The sequence below is a fragment of the Entelurus aequoreus genome, linkage group LG04 (assembly GCF_033978785.1).
Source record: "Entelurus aequoreus isolate RoL-2023_Sb linkage group LG04, RoL_Eaeq_v1.1, whole genome shotgun sequence".
NCBI classification, from domain to species: domain Eukaryota; kingdom Metazoa; phylum Chordata; class Actinopteri; order Syngnathiformes; family Syngnathidae; genus Entelurus; species Entelurus aequoreus.
In genome coordinates, this window is record NC_084734.1 from 12,618,071 (window position 1) to 12,643,851 (window position 25,781).

Here is a 25,781-nt window from a genome sequence, read left to right on the forward strand (position 1 = left end):
GTGTAGTGAAACATGTTTGGGTATTCCTCGTCCTCCAGTGATAATGGTACTTGTAAGAAACATACTTTATTTTGTCGCAAAACTATAAAAATCTATTTTAGGGATAACAATAATGTCTACTTACTGTGGCTTAATTAACTATAATTTGAGTACAAATACTTTTCCTATTATTATTCTAACCCATGCAAGCCATTAGAATCATCGCATCAAGCAAAACAATTGTGGAATTTATTAATTTCCTTGATAGTGAAGTGAATTACATTTATATAGCGCTTTTCTCTAGTGACTCAAAGCGCTTTTACAAAGTGAAAGCCATTATCTAAGTTCCATCAATGTGGGTGGCACTGGGAGCAGGTGGGTGACGTGTCTTGCCCTGCCCTAGGCTGGCGGAAGCGGGGATCGAACATGGAACCCTCAAGTTGCTGGCACGGCCGCTCTACCAACCGAGCCGCGCCACCCCGATAGAAAACAAGCAACTCAAACATTCTGAAGTAGAACTAAACCAAGAAGATTCTGCATTGCCGTTAGCAAAAACCTGGAAAGCAAGTGGAGTAACTTCTCCTGTTGATGGACAAATATAAAATAATAAATAAAACAATATTTAATATAGTAATACAATAGTGCAATAAGAGCTTGTTTTTTAGAAAGGCCACGTTCAATTGTAGACCATTAAAGAACCAGGATTCTTAGGGTGGTTGTCCTCCTAAGAAATCATAAAAGATAACTAATCATGAAGTTAAACATAAACAATGACTTATTTTATCGTCAAATTATTTTTCCCTATGGTTTTTCTTTTTCATAACTGTTGCCTCCAATGTTCCCTCTAATTTTTCATGTGTGTGAGCATACGCAAAAACTCCCTGAGCATTCAGTGGAGCCCATGTGAGCAACATCAGACGTGCACACTGTGGCTACACCAGCAGCACACCTGTACCAAACCTGACTAAATAACAAGTTACATCTCCATCCATCCATCCATTTCCTACCGCTTGTCCCTTTCGGGGTCGCGGGGGTGCTGGAGCCTATCTCAGCTGCATTCGGGCGGAAGGCAGGGTACACCCTGGACAAGTCCCCACATCATCGCAGGGCCAACACAGATAGACAGACAACATTCTCTTATTATTATAATCAAATGACAGCAGTCATTTCCATGAGGTTATTTTCTAATATAAGTGTTTAGGCCCACTTACAATGACAATAACAAAAAATATTGTTTTTCATGAACTCTGTACTTGTATTGTTTGTCTGGGTGGAGGTCCTGCTTTGGAAATAATGTGTACCCCTTTCAGACATTGCATTTAGTTCCCATGAAAACATTCACATGTTGCACAATGAGATGTAAGCAGGGGATCATGTGTACATTCCTGCAACTTCCTGTTTGTAAAAAATATATTTTTATTAGTATTTATTTAATATACTAACAGCATTTCATGGTTAATATTTATAAATTAAGATTCCTAATAAATGACACTAGAATAAGCACACATTTGATTGGTAAATCATAGTGTAACGACCTGGAATGACACTTTATGTGTGGTGTTGGAGTTGTCCGACTTTTTGTGTGGCTGTAAACGCATCACTGGCTAAGTGCCATATGTGCATGTGTTGGCGCAAGTGAGAAAGAGCGAGCGGCTGCTGTTGATATAACAAAGTTGCTTTTGGTCTGGTTTGTACTGCAGAAAATTACCAGTTTTGCTACATATAATTTTTTTACTAATGTTTTGGTGATGTTTTTATGGCCGATAAAGAGTTTTGCTCAGTAAAGTGATCGATGGAATTCATGTCCTCAAAGCGTCTCGACAGACGTTACAATATTTGAACAATGATGACGAAAACGGTTTTCTCTGTCGTGTCCGTGTGTCGAAAATTGTTATGCGCTTATTTTTTTATTTGATTTTGTGCGTGGCATAGATTTGCCGTGCGCAGAGGATGCTCGAGCAGTGCGCAATTGCACAGGCGCGCACCATAGAGGGAACATTGGTTGCCTCTTATCAAACACTCTCTCGCCATTCCTTAGGCTTTACAGCGGCTGCGGTCGCCGCTATTAACTCTAGCTCTCGGCTTAGCAACACAGACGGCTTCGTGCAGCTTCTACAAATCTTGTAGTGTTGAAGCCGATCTTCAACCCTCCCTGTTCAATTTCTGCAGAACACGTTCTGGAAACTACGAGTAAAATGTCTTCTTTTGACACACTAAAGAAAGGCCACACTGTTGACTGGGAGGGGTCTTGGAGTAGGGCGGTGGTGCAAAAAAAAACGATGATAAGCTTTTAATAATAAGTGCCTGTTCTTTAGAAAGACAACATTCAATTGTAGACCATTAAGGAATCAGGGTTCAAATGATAAAATGCGTTTTTTTTCCACTAAGAAATCATAAAAGAGAACTACCGCATTTTTCGGAGTATTAAGTCGCACCGGCCAAAAATGCATAATAAAGAAGGAAAAAAACATATATAAGTCGCACTGGAGTATAAGTTGCATTTTTTGGGGGAAATGTATTTGACAAAAGCCAACACCAAGAATAGACATTTGAAAGGCAATTTAAAATAAATCAAGAATAGTGAACAACAGGCTGAATAAGTGTACGTTATATGAGGCATAAATAACCAACTGAGAAGGTCCCTGGTATGTTAACGTAACATATTATGGTAAGAGTCATTCAAATAACTATAACATATAGAACATGCTATACGTTTACCAAACAATCTGTCACTCCTAATCGCTAAATCCCATGAAATCTTATACATCTAGTCTCTTACGTGAATGAGATAAATGATAATATTTGATATTTTACGCTAATGTGTTAATAATTTCACACATATGAGTATAGGTCGCACCCCTGGCCAAACTATGAAAAAAACTGCGACTTATAGTCCGAAAAATACGGTAAAAAGAAACAGAATGCTGGACGACAGCAAAAACTTATGGCGTCCACAAAGTACATCCGCACATGACATGACAATCATCAATGTCCACACAAAGAAGGATAGCAACAACATAAATAGCCTTGCCCTGCTAACACAAAGCAAGTGTGTGGAACACCAACAAAACAGGAAGGGCCACCAAAATAAGAGCGCAAGACAAGAACTAAAGCACTACACACAGGAAAACACCAACACATTTAAAATAAGGCACGACGACCTGGCGGAGTTTCTTTTTTTTACGTTTTCTGCTGGTGGTGTGCCTCTGGAGTTTTTTTATGAAAAAAATGTGCTTTGCCTCAAAAAAGGTTGAAAAACACTGATATAGTAGATCTTATTGGTGGGTTTTCAACTCAAGAATTGAATGTTTTGGTAGTACCGTATTTTTCGGAGTATAAGTCGCTCCGGAGTAAAAGTCGCACCGGCCGAAAATGCATAATAAAGAAGGAAAAAAACATATATAAGTCGCACTGGAGTATAAGTCGCATTTTTGGGGGAAATGTATTTGATAAAAGCCAACACCAAGAATAGACATTTGAAAGGCAATTTAAAATAAATCAAGAATAGTGAACAACAGGCTGAATAAGTGTACGTTATATGAGGCATAAATAACCAACTGAGAACGTGCCTGGTGTGTTAACGTAACATATTATGGTAAGAGTCATTCAAATAACTATAACATATAGAACATGCTATACGTTTACCAAACAATCTGTCACTCCTAATCGCTAAATCCCATGAAATCTTATACGTCTAGTCTCTTACGTGAATAATATTTGATATTTTACGGTAATGTGTTAATAATTTCACACATATGAGTATAAGTCGCACTCCTGGCCAAACTATGAAAAAAACTGCGACTTATAGTCCGAAAAATACGGTAAAAAGAAACAGAATGCTGGACGACAGCAAAAACTTACGGCGTCCACAAAGTACATCCGCACATGACATGACAATCAACAATGTCCACACAAAGAAGGATAGCAACAACATAAATAGCCTTGCCCTGCTAACACAAAGCAAGTGTGTGGAACACCAACAAAACAGGAAGGGCCACCAAAATAAGAGCGCAAGACAAGAACTAAAGCACTACACACAGGAAAACACCAACACATTTAAAATAAGGCACGACGACCTGGCGGAGTTTCATTTTTTTACGTTTTCTGCTGGTGGTGTGCCTCTGGAGATTTTTTCTGAAAAAATGTGCTTTGCCTCAAAAAAGGTTGAAAAACACTGATATTTTAGATCTTATTGGTGGGTTTTCAACTCAAGAATTGAATGTTTTGGTAGTACCGTAGTTTTCGGAGTATAAGTCGCTCCGGAGTATAAGTCGCACCGGCCGAAAATGCATAATAAAGAAGGAAAAAAACATATATAAGTCGCACTGGAGTATAAGTTGCATTTTTTGGGGGAAATGTATTTGACAAAAGCCAACACCAAGAATAGACATTTGAAAGGCAATTTAAAATAAATAAAGAATAGTGAACAACAGGCTGAATAAGTGTACGTTATATGAGGCATAAATAACCAACTGAGAAGGTGCCTGGTATGTTAACGTAACATATTATGGTAAGAGTCATTCAAATAACTATAACATATAGAACATGCTATACGTTTACCAAACAATCTGTCACTCCTAATCGCTAAATCCTATGAAATCTTATACGTCTAGTCTCTTACGTGAATGAGATAAATAATATTCTTTGATATTTTACGGTAATGTGTTAATAATTTCACACATATGAGTATAAGTCGCACCCCCGGCCTAACTATGAAAAAAAACTGCGACTTATAGTCCGAAAAATACGGTAAGCATGAATTTAAACATAAACAATGACTTGCCCTAAGGCGGTGTTTGTCAATTTTTTTTTGAGCCAAGGCACTTTTTTTTTTGCGTTGCAGAGGCACTTAACCAACAGAAAACATTAAAAATGAAACTCAGCAGCCGATATTGACAGTAAAAAGTTGTTCTCGCAATTGTTGGATATGACTTTGAAGCATAACCAAGCATGCCTCACTATAGCTCTTGTCTCAAAGTAGGTGTACTGTCACCACCTGTCACATCACGCCCTGACTTATTTGGACTTTTTTGCCGTTTTCCTGTGTGTAGTGTTTTAGTTCTTGTCTGTTGGCGGCTTTTCCTGTTTTGGTAGTATTTTCCTGTAGCAGTTTCATTTCTTCCCTGAGCGCTGTTTCCCATACCTACTTTGTTTTAGCAATCAAGAATATTTCAGTTGTTTTTATCCTTCTTTGTGTGGACATTGTTGATTGTCATGGCATGTTCGGATGTACTTTGTGGACGCCATCTGCTGCTCCACACGCCGTAAGTCTTTGCTGTCGTCCAGCATTCTGTTTTTGTTTACTTTGTAGCCAGTTCAGTTTGAGTTTCGTTCTGCATAGCCTTCCCTAAGCTTCAATGCCTTTTCTTAGCGGCACTCGCCTTCTGTTTATTTTTGGTTTAAGCATTAGACACCTTTTTACCTGCACACTGCCTCCCGCTGTCGTCTGCATATTGTGATCACGACAAAGCAATTAGCTACCTGCTGCCACCTACTGATATGGAGGAGTATTACACGGTCACTCTGCCAAGCTCTAGACAGCACTGACACTCAACGACGGTGGATTATAATTACTGGTTTGCAAAAAATATTTTTAGACTTAGACTTCCTTTTATTGTCATTCAAATTTTACCTTTACAGTACAGATGAGAACTAAATTTGGTTGCATTAGCTCATGGTAGGGCAGGATAAAAGAGCAATAAGGTGCAGATATAAATAAATAGATTACTGTACAGATACATATATTGCACTTTTGCATATGCATCCACGTTTATGGATGTATGTTATATTGTCTTTGTATTCCAGCCAGTTAATCCATTTTTGGGGGGGAATTGAGGGGATTATTATGATGCGTTCAAGAGTCTTACGGCCTGAGGGAAGAAGCTGTTACAGAACCTGGAGGTTCTGCTACGGAGGCTGCGGAACCTCTTTCTAGGGCCCAGCAGTGGAAACAGTCCTTGGTGGGGGTGGGAGGAGTTTCTGCAGACTTTCCGAGCCCTGGTCAGGCAGCGGCTTTTTGCGATCTGCCGGGTAGGAGGAAGAGGAGTAATGATGATCTTTTTTGCTGTCCTCACCACTCTCTGGAGAGACTTTCAGGTGAAAATAGTGGTTGAAATAACTGTTGCCTCGTATCAAACGCTCTCTCATGATTCTTTTGTCTTTACAGCGGCTGCGGTCGCCGCTATTAACTCTAGGTCTTGGCTTAGCAACACAGACGACTTTGTGCAGCTTCTACAAATCTTGTAGTGTTGAAGCTGATCTTCAACCCTCCCTGTTTAGTTTCTGCAGAACACGTTTGGTGAACTACAAGTAAAATGTCTTCTCCTGACACGCTAAAGAAAGGCCACACCGCTGACTGGGAGGGGTCGAGGATGAGCCTTTATTATTGTCAGCTCCTTTTTCGTAATGGGAGTTATGGAGGTGACATCATCATTCGGTGGATGATATCGTGCATCCCTGCTCTGACCTGGTCATGGGACTCGCTCCTCGTTACACCGATGCTAACAATGTGTAGCATTTGTGCGTTTGAAGCATGTTAGCCTGTCTGTGGTGTAACTGAGCTTTGATACGGCACCTCTGCGGCTAAGCTGATTCTTTTCTTTGACATCATCCGTCACGTCTCTTTGTCCTTCTGCTCGCCCAGGCTGTTCTAGATGCTTCCGTCTGCAGGGTGTGGTTGGTGGCGAAGCGTGCTGGGGGAGAGGTGTACGCAGAGGTATTGTTTAACAGCCCCTCTGCGGGGGGGCGCTTTAATGGCGACTGCAGTTCCTGACCTGCAGTGCTCCTGCAGCAACATCGTCACTCCCACCAGCAGCCAGGACACTCCTGCAGACCTCCAGCTGTGCAGCCAGGACACTCCTGCAGACCTCCAGCTGTGCAGCCAGGACACTCCTGCAGACCTCCAGCTGTGCAGCCAGGACACTCCTGTCTTTGTTTGATACTAAGTGGGTCATCCTGGTGATCACATACACTTGTAGGATCTGCTCTTTGATATCAACTTCTTGGTTTAATGACTCATTCAACTTAGTCCACATGCTTTGTTTACACACACACACTACACACACATTGTTTACACACATACACTACACACACATTGTTTACACACATACACTACACACACATTGTTTACACACATACACTACACACACATTGTTTACACAAATACACTACACACACGTTGTTTACACACATCCAGTACACACACATTGTTTACGCACATCCAGTACACACACGTGTGTACTGGATGTTGTTTACACACATCCAGTACACACACTTTGTTTACGTACATCCAGTACACACACTTTGTTTACGCACATCCAGTACACACACTTTGTTTATGCATGTACGGTACACACACACTGTTTACACACATCCAGTACACACTTTGTTTACACACACACACACGCACACACACACACGCACACATTGTTTACACACATTGTTTACACACATACAATACACACACATTGTTTACACACATTCAGTACACACACATTATTAAATCATTAAGTGCACACACATACACATTGTTTACACACATACAGTACACACACAGTGTTTACACACATACACTACACACACATTGTTTACACACATCCAGTACACACACATTGTTTACGCACAACCAGTACACACACATTGTTTACACACATACAGTACACACACACACACACACACACAGTACACACACACATTCTTTACACACATACAGTACACACACATTCTTTACACATATACACTGCACACACATTGTTTACACACATACAGTACACACACATTGTTTACACACACAGTACATACACACATTGTCTACACACACAGTACATACACACATTGTTTACACACACAGTACACACACACTGTTTACACATCCAGTACACACATTGTTTACACACCTCCAGTACACACACATTGTTTACACAGTACACACACACACACTTACACACAAACACACAATACACACTCAGTACACATTGTTTACACACACATTGTTTACACACACACAGAACACAAACATTGTTTACACACACACACACACACGCACAGTACACACACATTGTTTACACAAATCCAGTACACACACATTGTTTACACACACACACACACACACACACACACACACACACACACACACACACACACACACACACACACACACACACACACACACACACACACACAGTACACACACATCCAGTACACACACATTGTTTACACTCACCCAGTACACACATATTGTTTACACGCACACACACACAAACACCCACCCACACACACACATTGTTTACACTCACAGTACACATTCATTGTTTACACACATCCGGTACACACACATTATTAACACATTAGGTACACACACATACACATTGTTTACACACATACAGTACACACACAGTGTTTACGCACATACACTACACACACATTGTTTACACACATCCAGTACACAGACATTGTTTACGCACAACCACACATTGTTTACACACATACAGTACACACACACATACACACACACACACATTCTTTACACACATACACTACACACACATTGTTTACTCACATACAGTACATACACATTGTTTACACACACAGTACATACATACATTGTCTACACACACAGTACATACACACATTGTTTACACACACAGTACACACACTGTTTACACATCCAGTACACACATTGTTTACACACCTACGGTACACACACATTGTTTACACAGTACACACACACACTTACACACACAAACACACAATACACACTCAGTACACATTGTTTACACACACCCAGTACACACACATTGTTTACACACACAAACACACACACACACACAGAACACAAACATTGTTTACACACACACGCACAGTACACACACATTGTTTACACACATCCAGTACACACACATTGTTTACACACACACACACACACACACACACACACACACACACACACACACACACACACACACACACACACACACACACACACACACACACACACACACACACACACACAGCACACACACATTGTTTACACACACATCCAGTACACACACATTGTTTACACACATTCCCAGTACACACACATTGTTTACACTCACCCAGTACACACATATTGTTTACACGCACGCACACACACAAACCCCCACCCACACACACACACTGTTTACACTCACAGTACACATTCATTGTTTACACGCATCCGGTACACAAACATTGTTTACACACACACTTACACACACACACACATTGTTTACACACACAGTACACATTTATTGTTTACACACATCCAGTACACACACATTGTTTATACACACACTTACACACACACATTGTTTACACACACAGTACACACACATTATTTACACACATACAGTACACACTCACACTCACACACACACACACACACACACACACACACACACACACACACACACACACACACACACACACACACACACACACACACACACACACACACACACACACTCACACATTGTTTACACACACACAAAGTACACACACACAGTACACACACATTACACACACTGTTTACACACACACATTGTTTGAGATTAAGATACACAACAGGAACCAATATAGTTTGTTGTGTAAAGTAAAAACAAAAGTGTTGTATTGATCAAGTTGAGATAAAGATGAGATCCACTGGCAGGACAAGACTGTGGGAGTGGATCATCTCTTTCCACTCTGCACCTTTTCTCACGTCCACCTTCGCTTCATCATAGTTACAATTATGGAACGCAAATCAAGAAACAAAATTAGGGCTGTTTTAAATTTTTAATTATATACGGCAGATTTTAAAACAAACAAAAAAGGATGATTTTCATTCAAATATTATTGTGCGTTTTCCTTTTTATGGATTTTTATTTTTTTTCCTCCATGTTACTGTTAAAAGAATCAATGTTACAGTTTGTCCATGAACAACTGCGCTGTAAAAAAAACATTGTGGTGACTGAGCTGCCAGCCTGCAGATTTTTTAACGCAAAAAAAACAATCAAAGGTCAATCCTTATAAGTGAGTTTATTATTTACTGTCACACGTGGCCCTCTGAGAGCAGCCAGAAGTGTGATGTGGCCCTCAGTGAAAACCACTTTGACAGCCCATTTTAGCATCCACAGGCTTTGTCCTAATAATATTCATAACAATTTCTATATATTGTTTTATGGAAATAGATTTATAATTCCTTTTGAATCTTTTAATGGAGGTGATTCTGTTCATTTCCTTCACCACACTATTCCACAAGTTAATTTCTTTAACAGGAATACACATGTTTTTTTTGGAGTAGTCCCTATTTGAGTGTTTTTGGACAGTAGCAGCACCTCTTAAACTGTCCTCTCTCTCTTGGCCGGAACATTCCCTGGGAAGCACCTGACTGTGTGTGTGAAACACTGCGCTACTTCCACTGCATCCGCCATGTATTCACTTTTTCCACATGTTGGTATGTCACAGCCTTCCATTCCAAAAATGGAATAAATACATTTTTGTCCTCAAAATTCTACACACAGTACCCCATAACGCCGATGTGAAAACGTTTTCTTTTTCGATTTTTTTTTTGTGCAAATCTATTAAAAACATGCAACTAAGGAATCACATGAAGTATTGACAGCTTTTGCCATGAAGCTCAAAAGTGAGTTGAAGTTTGTCCTGTTTTCATCTGAGCATCCTTCAGATGTTCCTACAGCTTCACTCCAGTCCACCTGGGGCAAATCCAGTACATTTTGGTACCAGTACCAAAATATACTTTGATACTTTTCGATACCTTTCGATACTTTTCCACAAAAAAAATTTCATAATTGGCTTTATTTTTAACAAAAAATCTTAGGGTACATGAAATTGTAATTTAGTCCTTAAATAAAATAGTGAACATACTAGACAACTTGTCTTTTAGTAGTAAGTAAACAAACAAAGACTCCTAATTAGTCTGCTGACGTATGCAGTAACATATTGTGTCATTTATGTACCTATTATTTTGTACACATTATGAGGGACAAACTGTAAAAATTGAATATTAATCTACTTGTTCATTAACTGTTAATATCTGCTTATTTTCTGTTTCAACATGTTCTATCTACACTTAAATGTAATAATCACTTATTCTTCTCTTCTTTGATACTTTACATTAGTTGTGGATGATACCACACATTTAGGTATCGATCCGATACCAAGTAGTTACAGGATCATACATTGGTCATATTCAAAGTCCTCATGTGTCCAGGGACGTACTTCCTGAGTTTATAAACAAAAAAACAAAAAATAGATTTTGTGATGCTGAACAATATCGATGTAATCATAATAGTATCGACTACACTACCGTTCAAAAGTTTGGGGTCACCCAAACAATTTTGTGGAATAGCCTTCATTTCTAAGAACAAGAATAGACTGTCGAGTTTCAGATGAAAGTTCTCTTTTTCTGGCCATTTTGAGCGTTTAATTGACCCCACAAATGTGATGCTCCAGAAACTCAATCTGCTCAAAGGAAGGTCAGTTTTGTAGCTTCTGTAACGAGCTAAACTGTTTTCAGATGTGTGAACATGATTGCACAAGGGTTTTCTAATCATCAATTAGCCTTCTGAGCCAATGAGCAAACACATTGTACCATTAGAACACTGGAGTGATAGTTGCTGGAAATGGGCCTCTATACACCTATGTAGATATTGCACCAAAAAACCAGACATTTGCAGCTAGAATAGTCATTTACCACATTAGCAATGTATAGAGTGCATTTCTTTAAAGTTAAGACTAGTTTAAAGTTATCTTCATTGAAAAGTACAGTGCTTTTCCTTCAAAAATAAGGACATTTCAATGTGACCCCAAACTTTTGAACGGTAGTGTATATACGCTCTTGTACTTGGTATCATTGACACTGACGTCTCCTGTTGATGGACAAATATAAAATAATAAATGGAACAATATTTGATACAGTAATAAAATAGTGCAATAAGTGCCTGTTCTTTAGAAAGACAACATTCAATCGTAGACCATTAAGAAATCAGGGTTCAGATGATAAAATGCGTTTTTTTCCACTAAGAAATCATAAAAGATAACTAATCATGAAGTTAAACATAAACAATGACTTATTTTATCGTCAAGTTCTTTCGTCCTAAGGTTTTACTTTTTCATGACTGTTGCCTCTTATCAAACGCTCTCTCTCGTCATTCCTGTGGCTTTACATCGGCTGCGGTCGCCGCTATTAACTCTAGCTCTCGGCTTAGCAACACAGACGGCTTCGTGCCGCTTCTCCTAATTAGTCTGCTGACGTATGCAGTAACATATTGTGTCATTTATCTACCTATTATTTTGTACACATTAGGAGGGACAAACTGTAAAAACTGATTATTAATCCACTTGTTCATTTACTGTTAATATCTGCTTATTTTCTGTTTTAACATGTTCTATCTACACTTCTGTTAAAATGTAATAATCACTTATTCTTTACATTAGTTTTGGATGATACCACACATTTAGGTATGGATCCGATACCAAGTAGTTACAGGATCATACATTGGTCATATTCAAAGTCCTCATGTGTCCAGGGACGTATTTACTGACTTTATGAACATAATATGAGGAAAAAACATTTTGTGACGATAAAAAATATAGATGTAATCATAGTGGTATCAACTAGATACGCTCCTGTACTTGGTATCATTACAGTGGATGTCAGGTGTAGATCCACCCATGGCGTTTGTTTACATTGTGACGCCGGTGAGCTATTGTATCCTCCTACGGTGTGTAGTGGAGCATGTTTAGCTATTCCTCGTCCTGCAGTGATAATGATACTTGTAAGAAACTTACTTTATTTGTTGCCATGGAGGCCAGGATTAGTGATTTAGAAGTTGCTAAAACACTGCGGATGGATGTTAGCCGGTCTTAAAGCACCTCTTCCTGAGGGTGTTTCAGTGTTATAACTTCACCTTTATCTTTACTTTTTACACCAAAATGCGTCCGTTCCCCCTTTTCTGTCTACACACTGTGTCTGCTTGTAAGTACTCTGTGTGTGTGCGCTGCCCAACATGCTCCTCTGCTCGTAAAACCAGCAATGTCGTGATGTGACACTTTTCACACTTTTCAAGTATAGTATAGTTAGGACCGTGATACCAGACTAGTACCGGTATACCGAACAAACCTAGTGTATATATAAGGTCCCACACTTAACAGTCAATGGCAGAGCACAAACCAAGACAAAAGTCCAAGGAATTGTCTGTAGACCTCTGAGACAGGATTGTCTGGAGGCCTCCATCATCCAGGAACGGAAGAGGTTGTGTACCACCAGGAGTCTTCCTAGAGCTGGTCGGTCGTCTAAACCGAGCGATCAGGGGAGAAGGATCCTGGTCAGGGAGGTGACCAAGAACCCTATGGTCACTCTGTCACAGCTCCAGCATTCCTCTGTGGAGAGAGGAGAACCTTCCAGAAGGACAACCATCTTTGCAACAATCCACCAATCATGCCTGTCTGGTAGAGTGACCAGACGGAAGCCATTTCTTGGTAAAATGTTTGCCAACATGCTGTTATGTATTGCTAGATGGAGTTGACGGCACAGACACCAGGGGGTAGTAAAGCTCTAGGATTTATTATATATATAGACAATATATATAATAATCATAAACAATACTAACTAAAACTATAGAATGGAGTGTGTGACAAAACCCAAGAGTGTGTATGTGTGAGGGAACAACGGGAGATCACAATGGGTAAGACTCATTACCCCCCCCCCCCCCCCCCCCCCCCCATTATAGACAGCTTACAGATGTCCCAAGACTGACGACAGAACAACAAAATCAAGAGACAAGGGAGGGCGGAGGAGAGAACTGGTGGTGGGTCTCCGGCCCAAGTGTCCCTGAAACCATCAGGGACGAGTCTGCAGCTGGCGAGTCGAACAGTCAAAAACTAGCCACACTCTAGGCCAACGGAAAGGCGAACGCGAGTGGCGCCGCAACCACAGCAGCCCACGAGTACCACACCCATGACCTGGGCGTCGCTGCTGTTGGCTCCAAAAGCGTCCATGCACTGGCCTCATACAGCTCGCCCTCATCTTGTCCTATATTCACATCCCACGTGATATTGACCCGCAGCATCTTGTCCTATATTCACATCCCACGTGATGTTGACCAGCAGAATCTTGTCCTATATTTGCATCCCACGTGATGTTGTCCTATATTTACATCCCACGTGATGTTGACCAGCAGCATCTTGTCCTATATTCACATCCCACGTGATGTTGACCAGCAGCATCGTGTCCTATATTCACATCCCACGTGATGTTGACCAGCAGCATCGTGTCCTATATTCACATCCCACGTGAAGTTGACCAGCAGCATCGTGTCCTATATTTACATCCCACGTGATGTTGACCAGCAGCATCTTGTCCTATATTCACATCCCACGTGATGTTGACCAGCAGCATCGTGTCCTATATTTACATCCCACGTGATGTTGACCTGCAGCATCTTGTCCTATATTCACATCCCACGTGATGTTGACCAGCAGCATCGTGTCCTATATTTACATCCCACGTGATGTTGACCAGCAGCATCGTGTCCTATATTCACATCCCACGTGATGTTGACCAGCAGCATCGTGTCCTATATTCACATCCCACGTGATGTTGACCAGCAGCATCGTGTCCTATATTTACATCCCACGTGATGTTGACCAGCAGCATCTTGTCCTATATTCACATCCCACGTGATGTTGACCAGCAGCATCGTGTCCTATATTCACATCCCACGTGATGTTGACCAGCAGCATCGTGTCCTATATTCACATCCCACGTGATGTTGACCAGCAGCATCGTGTCCTATATTCACATCCCACGTGATGTTGACCAGCAGCATCTTGTCCTATATTCTCTTCAGGGCCGCTGCACACGAGAGAACTGCAAGTACCTGCATCCGCCTCCACACCTGAAGACCCAGCTGGAGATTAACGGCAGGAACAACCTGATCCAGCAGAAGGCAGCGGCGGCCATGTTGGCTCAACAGATGCAGTTCATGCTGCCTGGAGCCCAGCTGCAGCCCATTGTGAGTAGTCAGTGTTCACATCATCATCTGCTGCTTAGTACTAAGTCAGTGTTCACATCATCATCAACTGCTGCTTAGTACTAAGTCAGTGTTGACATCATCAACTGCTGCTTAGTACTAAGTCAGTGTTCACATCATCATCAACTGCTGCTTAGTACTAAGTCAGTGTTCACATCATCATCAACTGCTGCTTAGTACTAAGTCAGTGTTTACATCATCAACTGCTGCTTAGTACTAAGTCAGTGTTCACATCATCATCAACTGCTGCTTAGTACTAAGTCAGTGTTTACATCATCAACTGCTGCTTAGTACTAAGTCAGTGTTCACATCATCAACTGCTGCTTAGTACTAAGTCAGTGTTCACATCATCATCAACTGCTGCTTAGTACTAAGTCAGTGTTGACATCATCAACTGCTGCTTAGTACTAAGTCAGTGTTCACATCATCATCAACTGCTGCTTAGTACTAAGTCAGTGTTCACATCATCATCAACTGCTGCTTAGTACTAAGTCAGTGTTCACATCATCATCAACTGCTGCTTAGTACTAAGTCAGTGTTCACATCATCATCTGCTGCTTAGTACTAAGTCAGTGTTCACATCATCAACTGCTGCTTAGTACTAAGTCAGTGTTCACATCATCATCAACTGCTGCTTAGTACTAAGTCAGTGTTCACATCATCATCAACTGCTGCTTAGTACTAAGTCAGTGTTCACATCATCATCTGCTGCTTAGTACTAAGTCAGTGTTCACATCATCAACTGCTGCTTAGTACTAAGTCAGTGTTCACATCATCATCAACTGCTGCTTAGTACTAAGTCAGTTTTCACATCATCAACTGCTGCTTAGGACTAAGTCAGTGTTCACATCATCATCAACTGCTGCTTAGTACTAAGTCAGTGTTCACATCATCATCAACTGCTGCTTAGTACTAAGTCAGTGTTCACATCATCAACTGCAGCTTAGTACTAAGTCAGTGTTCACATCATCATCAACTGCTGCTTAGTACTAAGTCAGTGTTCACATCATCAACTGCAGCTTAGTACTAAGTCAGTGTTCACATCATCATCAACTGCTGCTTAGTACTAAGTCAGTGTTCACATCATCAACTGCAGCTTAGTACTAAGTCAGTGTTCACATCATCATCAACTGCTGCTTAGTACTAAGTCAGTGTTCACATCATCAACTGCTGCTTAGTACTAAGTCAGTGTTCACATCATCATCAACTGCTGCTTAGTACTAAGTCAGTGTTCACATCATCATCAACTGCTGCTTAGTACTAAGTCAGTGTTCACATCATCATCAACTAATGCTTAGTACTAAGTCAGCGTTCACATCATCGTCAACTGCTGCTTAGTACTAAGTCAGTGTTCACATCATCAACTGCTGCTTAGTACTAAGTCAGCGTTCACATCATCGTCAACTGCTGCTTAGTACTAAGTCAGTGTTCACATCATCATCAACTGCTGCTTAGTACTAAGTCAGTGTTCACATCATCATCAACTGCTGCTTAGTACTAAGTCAGTGTTCACATCATCATCAACTGCTGCTTAGTACTAAGTCAGTGTTCACATCATCAACTGCTTCTTAGTACTAAGTCAGTGTTCACATCATCATCAACTGCTGCTTAGTACTAAGTCAGTGTTCACATCATCATCAACTGCTGCTTAGTACTAAGTCAGTGTTCACATCATCAACTTCTGCTTAGTACTAAGTCAATGTTCACATCATCAACTGCTGCTTAGTACTAAGTCAGTGTTCACATCATCATCAACTGCTGCTTAGTACTAAGTCAGTGTTCACATCATCATCAACTGCTGCTTAGTACTAAGTCAGTGTTCACATCATCAACTGCTGCTTAGTACTAAGTCAGTGTTCACATCATCATCAACTGCTGCTTAGTACTAAGTCAGTGTTCACATCATCAACTGCTGCTTAGTACTAAGTCAGTGTTCACATCATCATCAACTGCTGCTTAGTACTAAGTCAGTGTTCACATCATCATCAACTGCTGCTTAGTACTAAGTCAGTGTTCACATCATCATCTGCTGCTTAGTACTAAGTCAGTGTTCACATCATCATCAACTGCTGCTTAGTACTAAGTCAGTGTTTACATCATCAACTGCTGCTTAGTACTAAGTCAGTGTTCACATCATCATCAACTGCTGCTTAGTACTAAGTCAGTGTTCACATCATCATCAACTGCTGCTTAGTACTAAGTCAGTGTTCACATCATCAACTGCTGCTTAGTACTAAGTCAGTGTTCACATCATCATCAACTGCTGCTTAGTACTAAGTCAGTGTTCACATCATCATCAACTGCTGCTTAGTACTAAGTCAGTGTTCACATCATCAACTGCTGCTTAGTACTAAGTCAGTGTTCACATCATCATCAACTGCTGCTTAGTACTAAGTCAGTGTTCACATCATCAACTGCTGCTTAGTACTAAGTCAGTGTTCACATCATCATCAACTGCTGCTTAGTACTAAGTCAGTGTTCACATCATCATCAACAGCTGCTTAGTACTAAGTCAGTGTTCACATCATCATCAACTAATGCTTAGTACTAAGACAGTGTTCACATCATCAACTTCTGCTTAGTACTAAGTCAATGTTCACATCATCATCAACTGCTGCTTAGTACTAAGTCAATGTTCACATCATCATCAACTTCTGCTTAGTACTAAGTCAGTGTTCACATCATCATCAACTGCTGCTTAGTACTAAGTCAGTGTTCACATCATCAACTGCTGCTTAGTACTAAGTCAGTGTTCACATCATCATCAACTGCTGCTTAGTACTAAGTCAATGTTCACATCATCATCAACTGCTGCTTAGTACTAAGTCAGTGTTGACATCATCAACTGCTGCTTAGTACTAAGTCAGTGTTGACATCATCAACTGCTGCTTAGTACTAAGTCAGTGTTCACATCATCATCAACTGCTGCTTAGTACTAAGTCAGTGTTCACATCATCATCAACTGCTGCTTAGTACTAAGTCAGTGTTCACATCATCATCAACTGCTGCTTAGTACTAAGTCAGTGTTCACATCATCATCAACTGCTGCTTAGTACTAAGTCAGTGTTGACATCATCAACTGCTGCTTAGTACTAAGTCAGTGTTGACATCATCAACTGCTGCTTAGTACTAAGTCAGTGTTCACATCATCATCAACTGCTGCTTAGTACTAAGTCAGTGTTCACATCATCATCAACTGCTGCCTAGTACTAAGTCAGTGTTCACATCATCATCAACTGCTGCTTAGTACTAAGTCAGTGTTCACATCATCATCAACTGCTGCTTAGTACTAAGTCAGTGTTCACATCATCAACTGCTGCTTAGTACTAAGTCTTTTATTTAAGGGTTAAATTACAATAATAAACATATGTTTCATGTACCCTAAGATTTTTGTGGTCCCCTTTATTTTGAAAAGCATGAAAATACATTTTGGTACCAAGTACATCATATTATGATATACTTGGTACTGGTACATCATAATATGACCACTTTAACTAACCACATTCTCATCAAGTCTATATACAGTTTTTGAAGTATGTACTGTATATTATGTGATACTTATAATATAGTTGAAGGTATGGTATGTGCTGTATATTATGTGATACTTATAATATAGTTGAAGGTAGGGTATGTACTGTATATTATGTGATACTTATATTATAGTTAAAGGTAGGGTATGTACTGTATATTATGTGATACTTATAATATAGTTGAAGGTAGGGTATGTACTTTTTATTATGTGATACATATAATATAGTTGAAGGTAGGGTATGTACTGTATATTATGTGATGCTTATAATATAGTTGAAGGTAGGGAATGTACTGTATATTATGTGATACTTATAATATAGTTGAAGGTAGGGTATGTACTGTATATTGTGTGATACTTATAATATAGTTGAAGGTATGGTATGTGCTGTATATTATGTGATACTTATAATATAGTTGAAGGTAGGGTATGTACTGTATATTATGTGATACTTATATTATAGTTAAAGGTAGAGTATGTACTGTATAATATGTGATACTTATAATATAGTTGAAGGTAGGGTATGTACTTTTTATTATGTGATACATATAATATAGTTGAAGGTAGGGTATGTACTGTATATTATGTGATGCTTATAATATAGTTGAAGGTAGGGAATGTACTGTATATTATGTGATACTTATATAGTTGAAGGTAGGGTATGTACTGTATATTGTGTGATACTTATAATATAGTTGAAGGTAGGGTATGTACTGTATATTATGTGATACATATAATATAGTTGAATGTAGGGTATGTACTGTATATTGTGTGATACTTATAATATAGTTGAAGGTGGGGTATGTACTGTATGTTATGTGATACCTATAATATAGTTGAAGGTAGTGTATGTACTGTATATTATGTGATACTTATAATATAGTTGAAGGTAGAGTATGTACTGTATATTATGTGATACTTATAATATAGTTGAAGGTAGGGTATGTACTGTATATTATGTGATACTTATAATATAGTTGAAGGTAGGGTACGCACTGTATATTATGTGATACTTATAATATAGTTGAAGGTAGCGTATGTACTGTTTATTATGTGATACATATAATATAGTTGAAGGTAGGGTATGTACTGTATATTATGTGATGCTTATAATATAGTTGAAGTTAGGGAATGTACTGTATATTATGTGATACTTATAATATAGTTGAAGGTAGGGTATGTACTGTATATTATGTGATACTTATAATATAGTTGAAGGTAGGGTATGTACTGTATATTATGTGATACTTATATTATAGTTGAAGGTAGGGTATGTACTGTATATTATATGATACTTATAATATAGTTGAAGGTAGGGTATGTACTGTTTATTATGTGATACATATAATATAGTTGAAGGTAGGGTATGTACTGTATATTATGTGATACTTATAATATAGTTGAAGGTAGGGTATGTACTGTATATTATGTGATACATATAATATAGTTGAAGGTAGAGACATGTAATATCTGCATAGTGTACATCAGATTTTGTGATCCAGGCCACCTTGTCAACCCCCAGACTACATTCCCACTCACACCCTCCCTGGCAAGCAGTCCCAATATGGCCTTCAGTCCGTACCTGAGCCACATGTTGATGCCCGAGATGTTGCCCTGCACCCCCCTGCTGGTCCCTGGAAGTCCCACTGGCCTGGCGTCCATGGGGAACGGCACGGTTGGACCCAAGCACGCACGCACAGACAAGCTGGAGGTATGCCACGCTTCTTTTTTTTTTTTTTTTTGGCGAAAGGTTAGTCGCTGATCTGCGTTCTCACTGGCTTGCCAGGTTTGTCGAGAGTTCCAGCGCGGGAACTGCACACGGGGGGAGAGCGAGTGTCGCTACGCTCACCCCCTGGAGGCGGGCATGGTGGACTGCAACGAGAACTCGGTCATCGTCTGCATGGACTACATCAAGGGGCGGTGCAGCAGGGACAAGTGCAAGTACTTCCACCCTCCCACTCACCTGCAGGCCAGGATCAAGGCGGGCCAGCACCAAGCTGGACCAAACAGCGCTTCTGCGGCCTTGGTGAGTGCACTTGAACACAACACTGCTGGTCATCCACAGTTAAAACACCGCTTCTGCGGCCTTGGTGAGTGCACTTGAACACAACACTGCTGGTCATCCACAGTTACTATCTCTACATGTGCTCTAACAGCGGTGTCTAAATCACAGATTTGGGGGGTTTTTTTTGTATTTTTTTTTTAGAGATGTCCATTAATATCGGACTGCCGATATTAAAAAGTAATATCGGAAATGATCGGTATCGGTGTCAAAAAGTAAAATGTATGACTTTTTAAAACGCCGCTGTGTACACGGACGTAGGGAGAAGTACAGAGCGCCAATAAACCTTAAAGGCACTGCCTTTGCGTGCCGGCCCAGTCACATAATATCTACAGCTTTTCACACACACAAGTGAATGCAAGGCATTCTTGGTCAACAGCCATACAGGTCACACTGAGGGTGACCGTATAAACAACTTTAACACTGTTACAAATATGCGCCACACTGTGAACCCACACCAAACAAGAATGACAAACACATTTCGGGAGAACATCCGCACCGTAACACAACATAAACACAACTGAACAAATACCCAGAACCCCTTGCAGCACTAACTCTTCCGGGACGCTACAATATACTTTATTGGTGTCTTGCACGCAGCCATCCACAAAGCTACTAGCATCTGCACCACTCACTGTTACCGCTCCCTCACCACTCTCGCCCACCCACTCACTGACGTCACTCACCTCACATGATGTCATATCTTAAAGGGCCACACACACACACACATACGCTACTCTCATAACAGAGTTAAGAGCCGCATGAAACCAGCCAAAGAGCCGCATGAGGCTCGCGAGCCGCGGGTTGGCCAGGTCTGCGCTAGGGCAGTGTTTTTCAACCTTTTTTGAGCCGAGGCACTTTTTTTTTCATAAAGAAAATACGGAGGCACACCACCAGCAGAAAAGGTTCAAAAATGAAACTCCACCAGGTCGTCGTGCCTTATTATTATTATTCTTTATTATTCCGCAGCTTTGCGCTCTACTTTGACCCTCTTAACATGCTTCAAAACTCACCAAATTGTTTTGAGTTTGTTGTTGTTTATCTGTGTGTCGTGCTTTAGTTCCTGTCTTGCGCTGTTATTTTGGTGACCCTTCCTGTTTTGTTGGTGTTCTCTTGTAGCAGCTTCACGCCTTCCTTTGAGTGCTATTGCCCGCACCTGCTTTGTTTTCGCAATCAAGACTATTTAACCCTTGTTTTCGCAATCAAGACAAGGGTTAACCCTTGTGTGGTGTTCTGGGGCCGTACTTATCAAGCTTCTTAGAGTGCCATTTTACACTTAAGTCCTGAGAATTTGCGAAATTTAGTCCTACTCTCAAACTTAACAATAAAAGCTTTTTATCAACGTTAAGTCTAAGAATCACTCCTACTCTCCACGATATTTAAGAGACCTTCAGGGGTGTCTTAAGTGGTTAGGAGTTGCCAGCAGGGGATGGCACTGAGGCGAGAGAGACGTGCGCGAACGTTCAGGGAACGGAACAATGTTGTTTTTTTTTTGATGACGAGCAGCTGATCAAACGGTATCGTTTAGACAGAGCGGATATTATTTTTGTCACAGATTTAATACTTTTCGATTCCTTGTTGATTTCTGCATGTGTCTGCAGTGGGCTAGTATATATAGAGCCACCCACACCAGTTTCAAATTAGTTGCCTAATTAATGAATTTGAAAGAAAATGTTATGACAGTAGCGTATGTGTGTGGCCGTGAGGTGAGTGACGTCAGTGAGTGTGTGGGCGAGAGAAGAGAAGAGAGGGAGCGGTAGCGTGAGTGCCGGCGGGGACTAGTTTGTTTTGTATTATTTTGTAGTTTATTGTCAAAATATACACTCCCATTGTCCACTTAAATATTTCCAAGATATTTCTTTATTCTTAGACAAGGGATTCCCTTCCGTGATTGGTCATTTCTATGGACACAGAAATGACGTCACCTAAAATTCCGTTTACGGCACATAGTAATGTCTTAATTCAGCTCTGAGTGTGACACTTAAGATTCAGTCCTACACTTCGCTGAAAGTGTGAGTAAGACGCTTGATAACTAACTTTTAAGTGCAGCTTTCAGCGAATAATTTATTTACTCTTAAGTCAACTCTTAGCAGACTTATTAGGAGTAATTCTAAGAAGCTTGATAAGTACGGCCCCTGGTCTGTGGGACCCGTTTTCATTTTTTATTAAAAGAAAAATTATAAAATTTATTAATTTTTCAAACTGAGACTCACTGACTTTGGCTCATTTTCTGTGAAGAACATATATCAGAATACATATTTATCGACCACACATGGCCTTTTATTAATATCTGGATATTTTCAGGCCATGTCACAATACACCATATATATCTCCATATTTTGCCTTAGCCTTGAATGAACACTTGATGCATATAATCAAAGCAGTATGATGATTCTATGTGTCTACATTAAAACATTCTTCTTCATACTGCATTAATATATGCTACTTTTAAACTTTCATGCAGAGACAACTAAATCAATTTAGCAAAAGTGTATTTATTAAACAGTTATTAAGCAGTGGCACAAACATTCATGTCATTTCCTAAACAGAAAGTGCAAGATTGTCCGATACATTTCAAAACAAGCTATGAGTGCACTTTTGTGCATGATGTCACTAAGATGACATATCAAAACAACACTAAATGAAAGTGCACTTTTTGTACAGAACGCCACTACAATAGTTTAAAACAAATAAAGTGCACTTTTGTGCATGATGTCACACAAGATATTTCAATAAGTGTCAAATAAAAATGAGCTGCATAATATGAAATCAAATAGTGTATGTCCTTCGCTATGTGGTAGGTTCCTGCGGACGTTTTCTCCTTCTGTTGTTGACTATTTTTTTCATACGGTGTTGATGTGGAAATGGTTGCTTGGGCATTTTGTGGGTGTGGCGCCGGCCGAGATGTTGACATGCGGAGTTTCAAGCACTCCTCATTCTCTAGCGGGTGACTTTTCAAATGATGCTACATTAGCAGTGGTGCTACTTTTTGTAGCAACGCTTTTGCTGCATACTTGACATATTACTGATGTCTGTTCAACATCTTCCCGCTTGAAGCCAAACCACCGCCAGACGATGGACCCCCTGCTGTTTTTCTTGGGAATGAATTCTTCTTCCTTCATTTGTTACCAGATTCACACCTTCTTTCTCTCGTATTACCACTCGCAACGCACCGTTAGCATCACAGCTAACGTTACCCATGCTGCTACCTCTCTGCTCCGCGAGGGTGTATGACGTTGCACGCGCGACAGTATGTGACGTATGTAAGAAGGTGCGCTTGTTATACGTCTCTTCCTCTCAAGTCCTTCACTGTAACGTTCCTCATCTACGAATCTTTCATCCTTGCTCAAATTAATGGGGTAATCGTCACTTTCTCGGTCCGAATCTCTCTCGCTCCATTGTAAACAAAGGAAAATTGTGAGGATATTACCTCCTCTGACGTCACGCTACTTCCGGTACAGGCAAGGCTTTTTTTATCAGCGAGCAAAAGTTGCGAACTTTATCGTCGATTTTCTCTACTAAATCCTTTCAGCAAAAATATGGCAATATCGCGAAATGATCAAGTATGACACATAGAATGGATCTGCTATTCCCGTTTAAATAAAAAAAAATCATTTCAGTAGGCCTTTAAGAATATATGGTAATTTAGATACATCACACAACACAACCTATGTGTTCATATATTGATATGATTATTAAAAAAGTATACAAAAACACACAAATAAGCCCATGTTGACATTTTTTCATATGCCCCTCCTATTTTGCTCTTGCTGGCTTACCACTGGGGTGTGATCTCATCTTGTGCACGGCAGTGACCTCTAGTGGCCACAAACACAAACATCTACAGCAGAGATTTGTGCACTGCAGTGACCTCTAGTGGCCACAAACACAAACATCTATAGTACATATTTGGTCTGAAACATATCACTACTGTATTTCATCAATGATGACGCCACATTAAAAAGCATTTTTCTGTGAACACACGGGAAAGTCTGATTATTATTATAATAATCCTCCAATCAAATGCGTCTTAAATCAGCCACGCCAATTGAAAATAATTTAAATAAATTTCATCTGTGCTTGGTCCCCCTAAAACACCACAATTATATCTTGTAACAACAAGAAACATTTTTTTTTAGGTAAGAAATTGTGTTTAAATAACACTACAATAGCATGTATCAGGGTTGTATGGTATATCGGTATTATATACAGTATACCACGATACTAATTAATCATATTCGGTACGATACCTCCTCCAAAAAGTAGCTCACCGTAGCTCACCGGCGTCACAATGTAAACAAACGCCATGGGTGGATCTACACCTGACATCCACTGTAATGATACCAAGTACAGGAGCGCATCTCGTCGATACTACTGCGATTTCATTGATATTTTTTAGCATCACAACATATTCTTTGTTTTGTTTTTTAAATTCATATTCAATCAAAGTCAATCAAAGTTTATTTATATAGCCCTAAATCACGAGTGTCTCAAAGGGCTGCACAAGCCACAACGACATCTTCGGCTCAGATCCCACATAAGGGCAAGGAAAAACTCAACCCAATGGGATAACAATGAGACGACCGGTGCAATGGACGTCGAGTGGATCTAACACAATAGTGTGAGAGTCCAGTCCATAGTGGATCTAACATAATAGTGTGAGAGTCCAGTCCATAGTGGATCTAACATAATAGTGTGAGAGTACAGTCCATAGTGGATCTAACATAATAGTGTGAAAGTCCAGTCCGTAGTAGATCTAGTTAATAGTGTGAGAGTCCAGTCCATAGTGGGTCTAACATAATAGTGTGAGAGTCCAGTCCATAGTGGATCTAACATAATAGTGTGAGAGTCCAGTCCATAGTGGATCTAGCATAATAGTGTGAGAGTCCAGTCTATAGTGGATCTAACATAATAGTGTGAGAGTCCAGTCCGTAGTGGATCTAGTGAATAGTGTGAGAGTCCAGTCCATAGTGGATCTAACATAATAGTGTGAGAGTCCAGTCCATAGTGAATCTAACATAATAGTGTGAGAGTCCAGTCCGTAGTGGATCTAACATAATAGTGTGAGAGTCCAGTCCGTAGTGGATCTAGTTAATAGTGTGAGAGTCCAGTCCATAGTGGATCTAACATAATAGTGTGAGAGTCCAGTCCATAGTGG

At 40.1% G+C, this 25,781-nt stretch overlaps 1 protein-coding gene across 2 annotated transcripts in view; it reads left to right on the forward strand.

Annotated features, from left to right (window-relative positions):
* The window catches only part of mbnl3 (muscleblind-like splicing regulator 3), a 122,396-nt gene that overhangs the window by 77,076 nt on the left and 19,539 nt on the right, over nucleotides 1-25,781 (forward strand). For both annotated transcript variants that reach the window (XM_062044255.1, XM_062044256.1), the window contains exons 3-5: nucleotides 14,850-15,014; nucleotides 20,084-20,272; nucleotides 20,348-20,587. In XM_062044255.1, coding sequence (XP_061900239.1) covers nucleotides 14,850-15,014; nucleotides 20,084-20,272; nucleotides 20,348-20,587 — 594 coding nt within the window. The remainder of the gene's footprint in view (nucleotides 1-14,849; nucleotides 15,015-20,083; nucleotides 20,273-20,347; nucleotides 20,588-25,781) is intronic.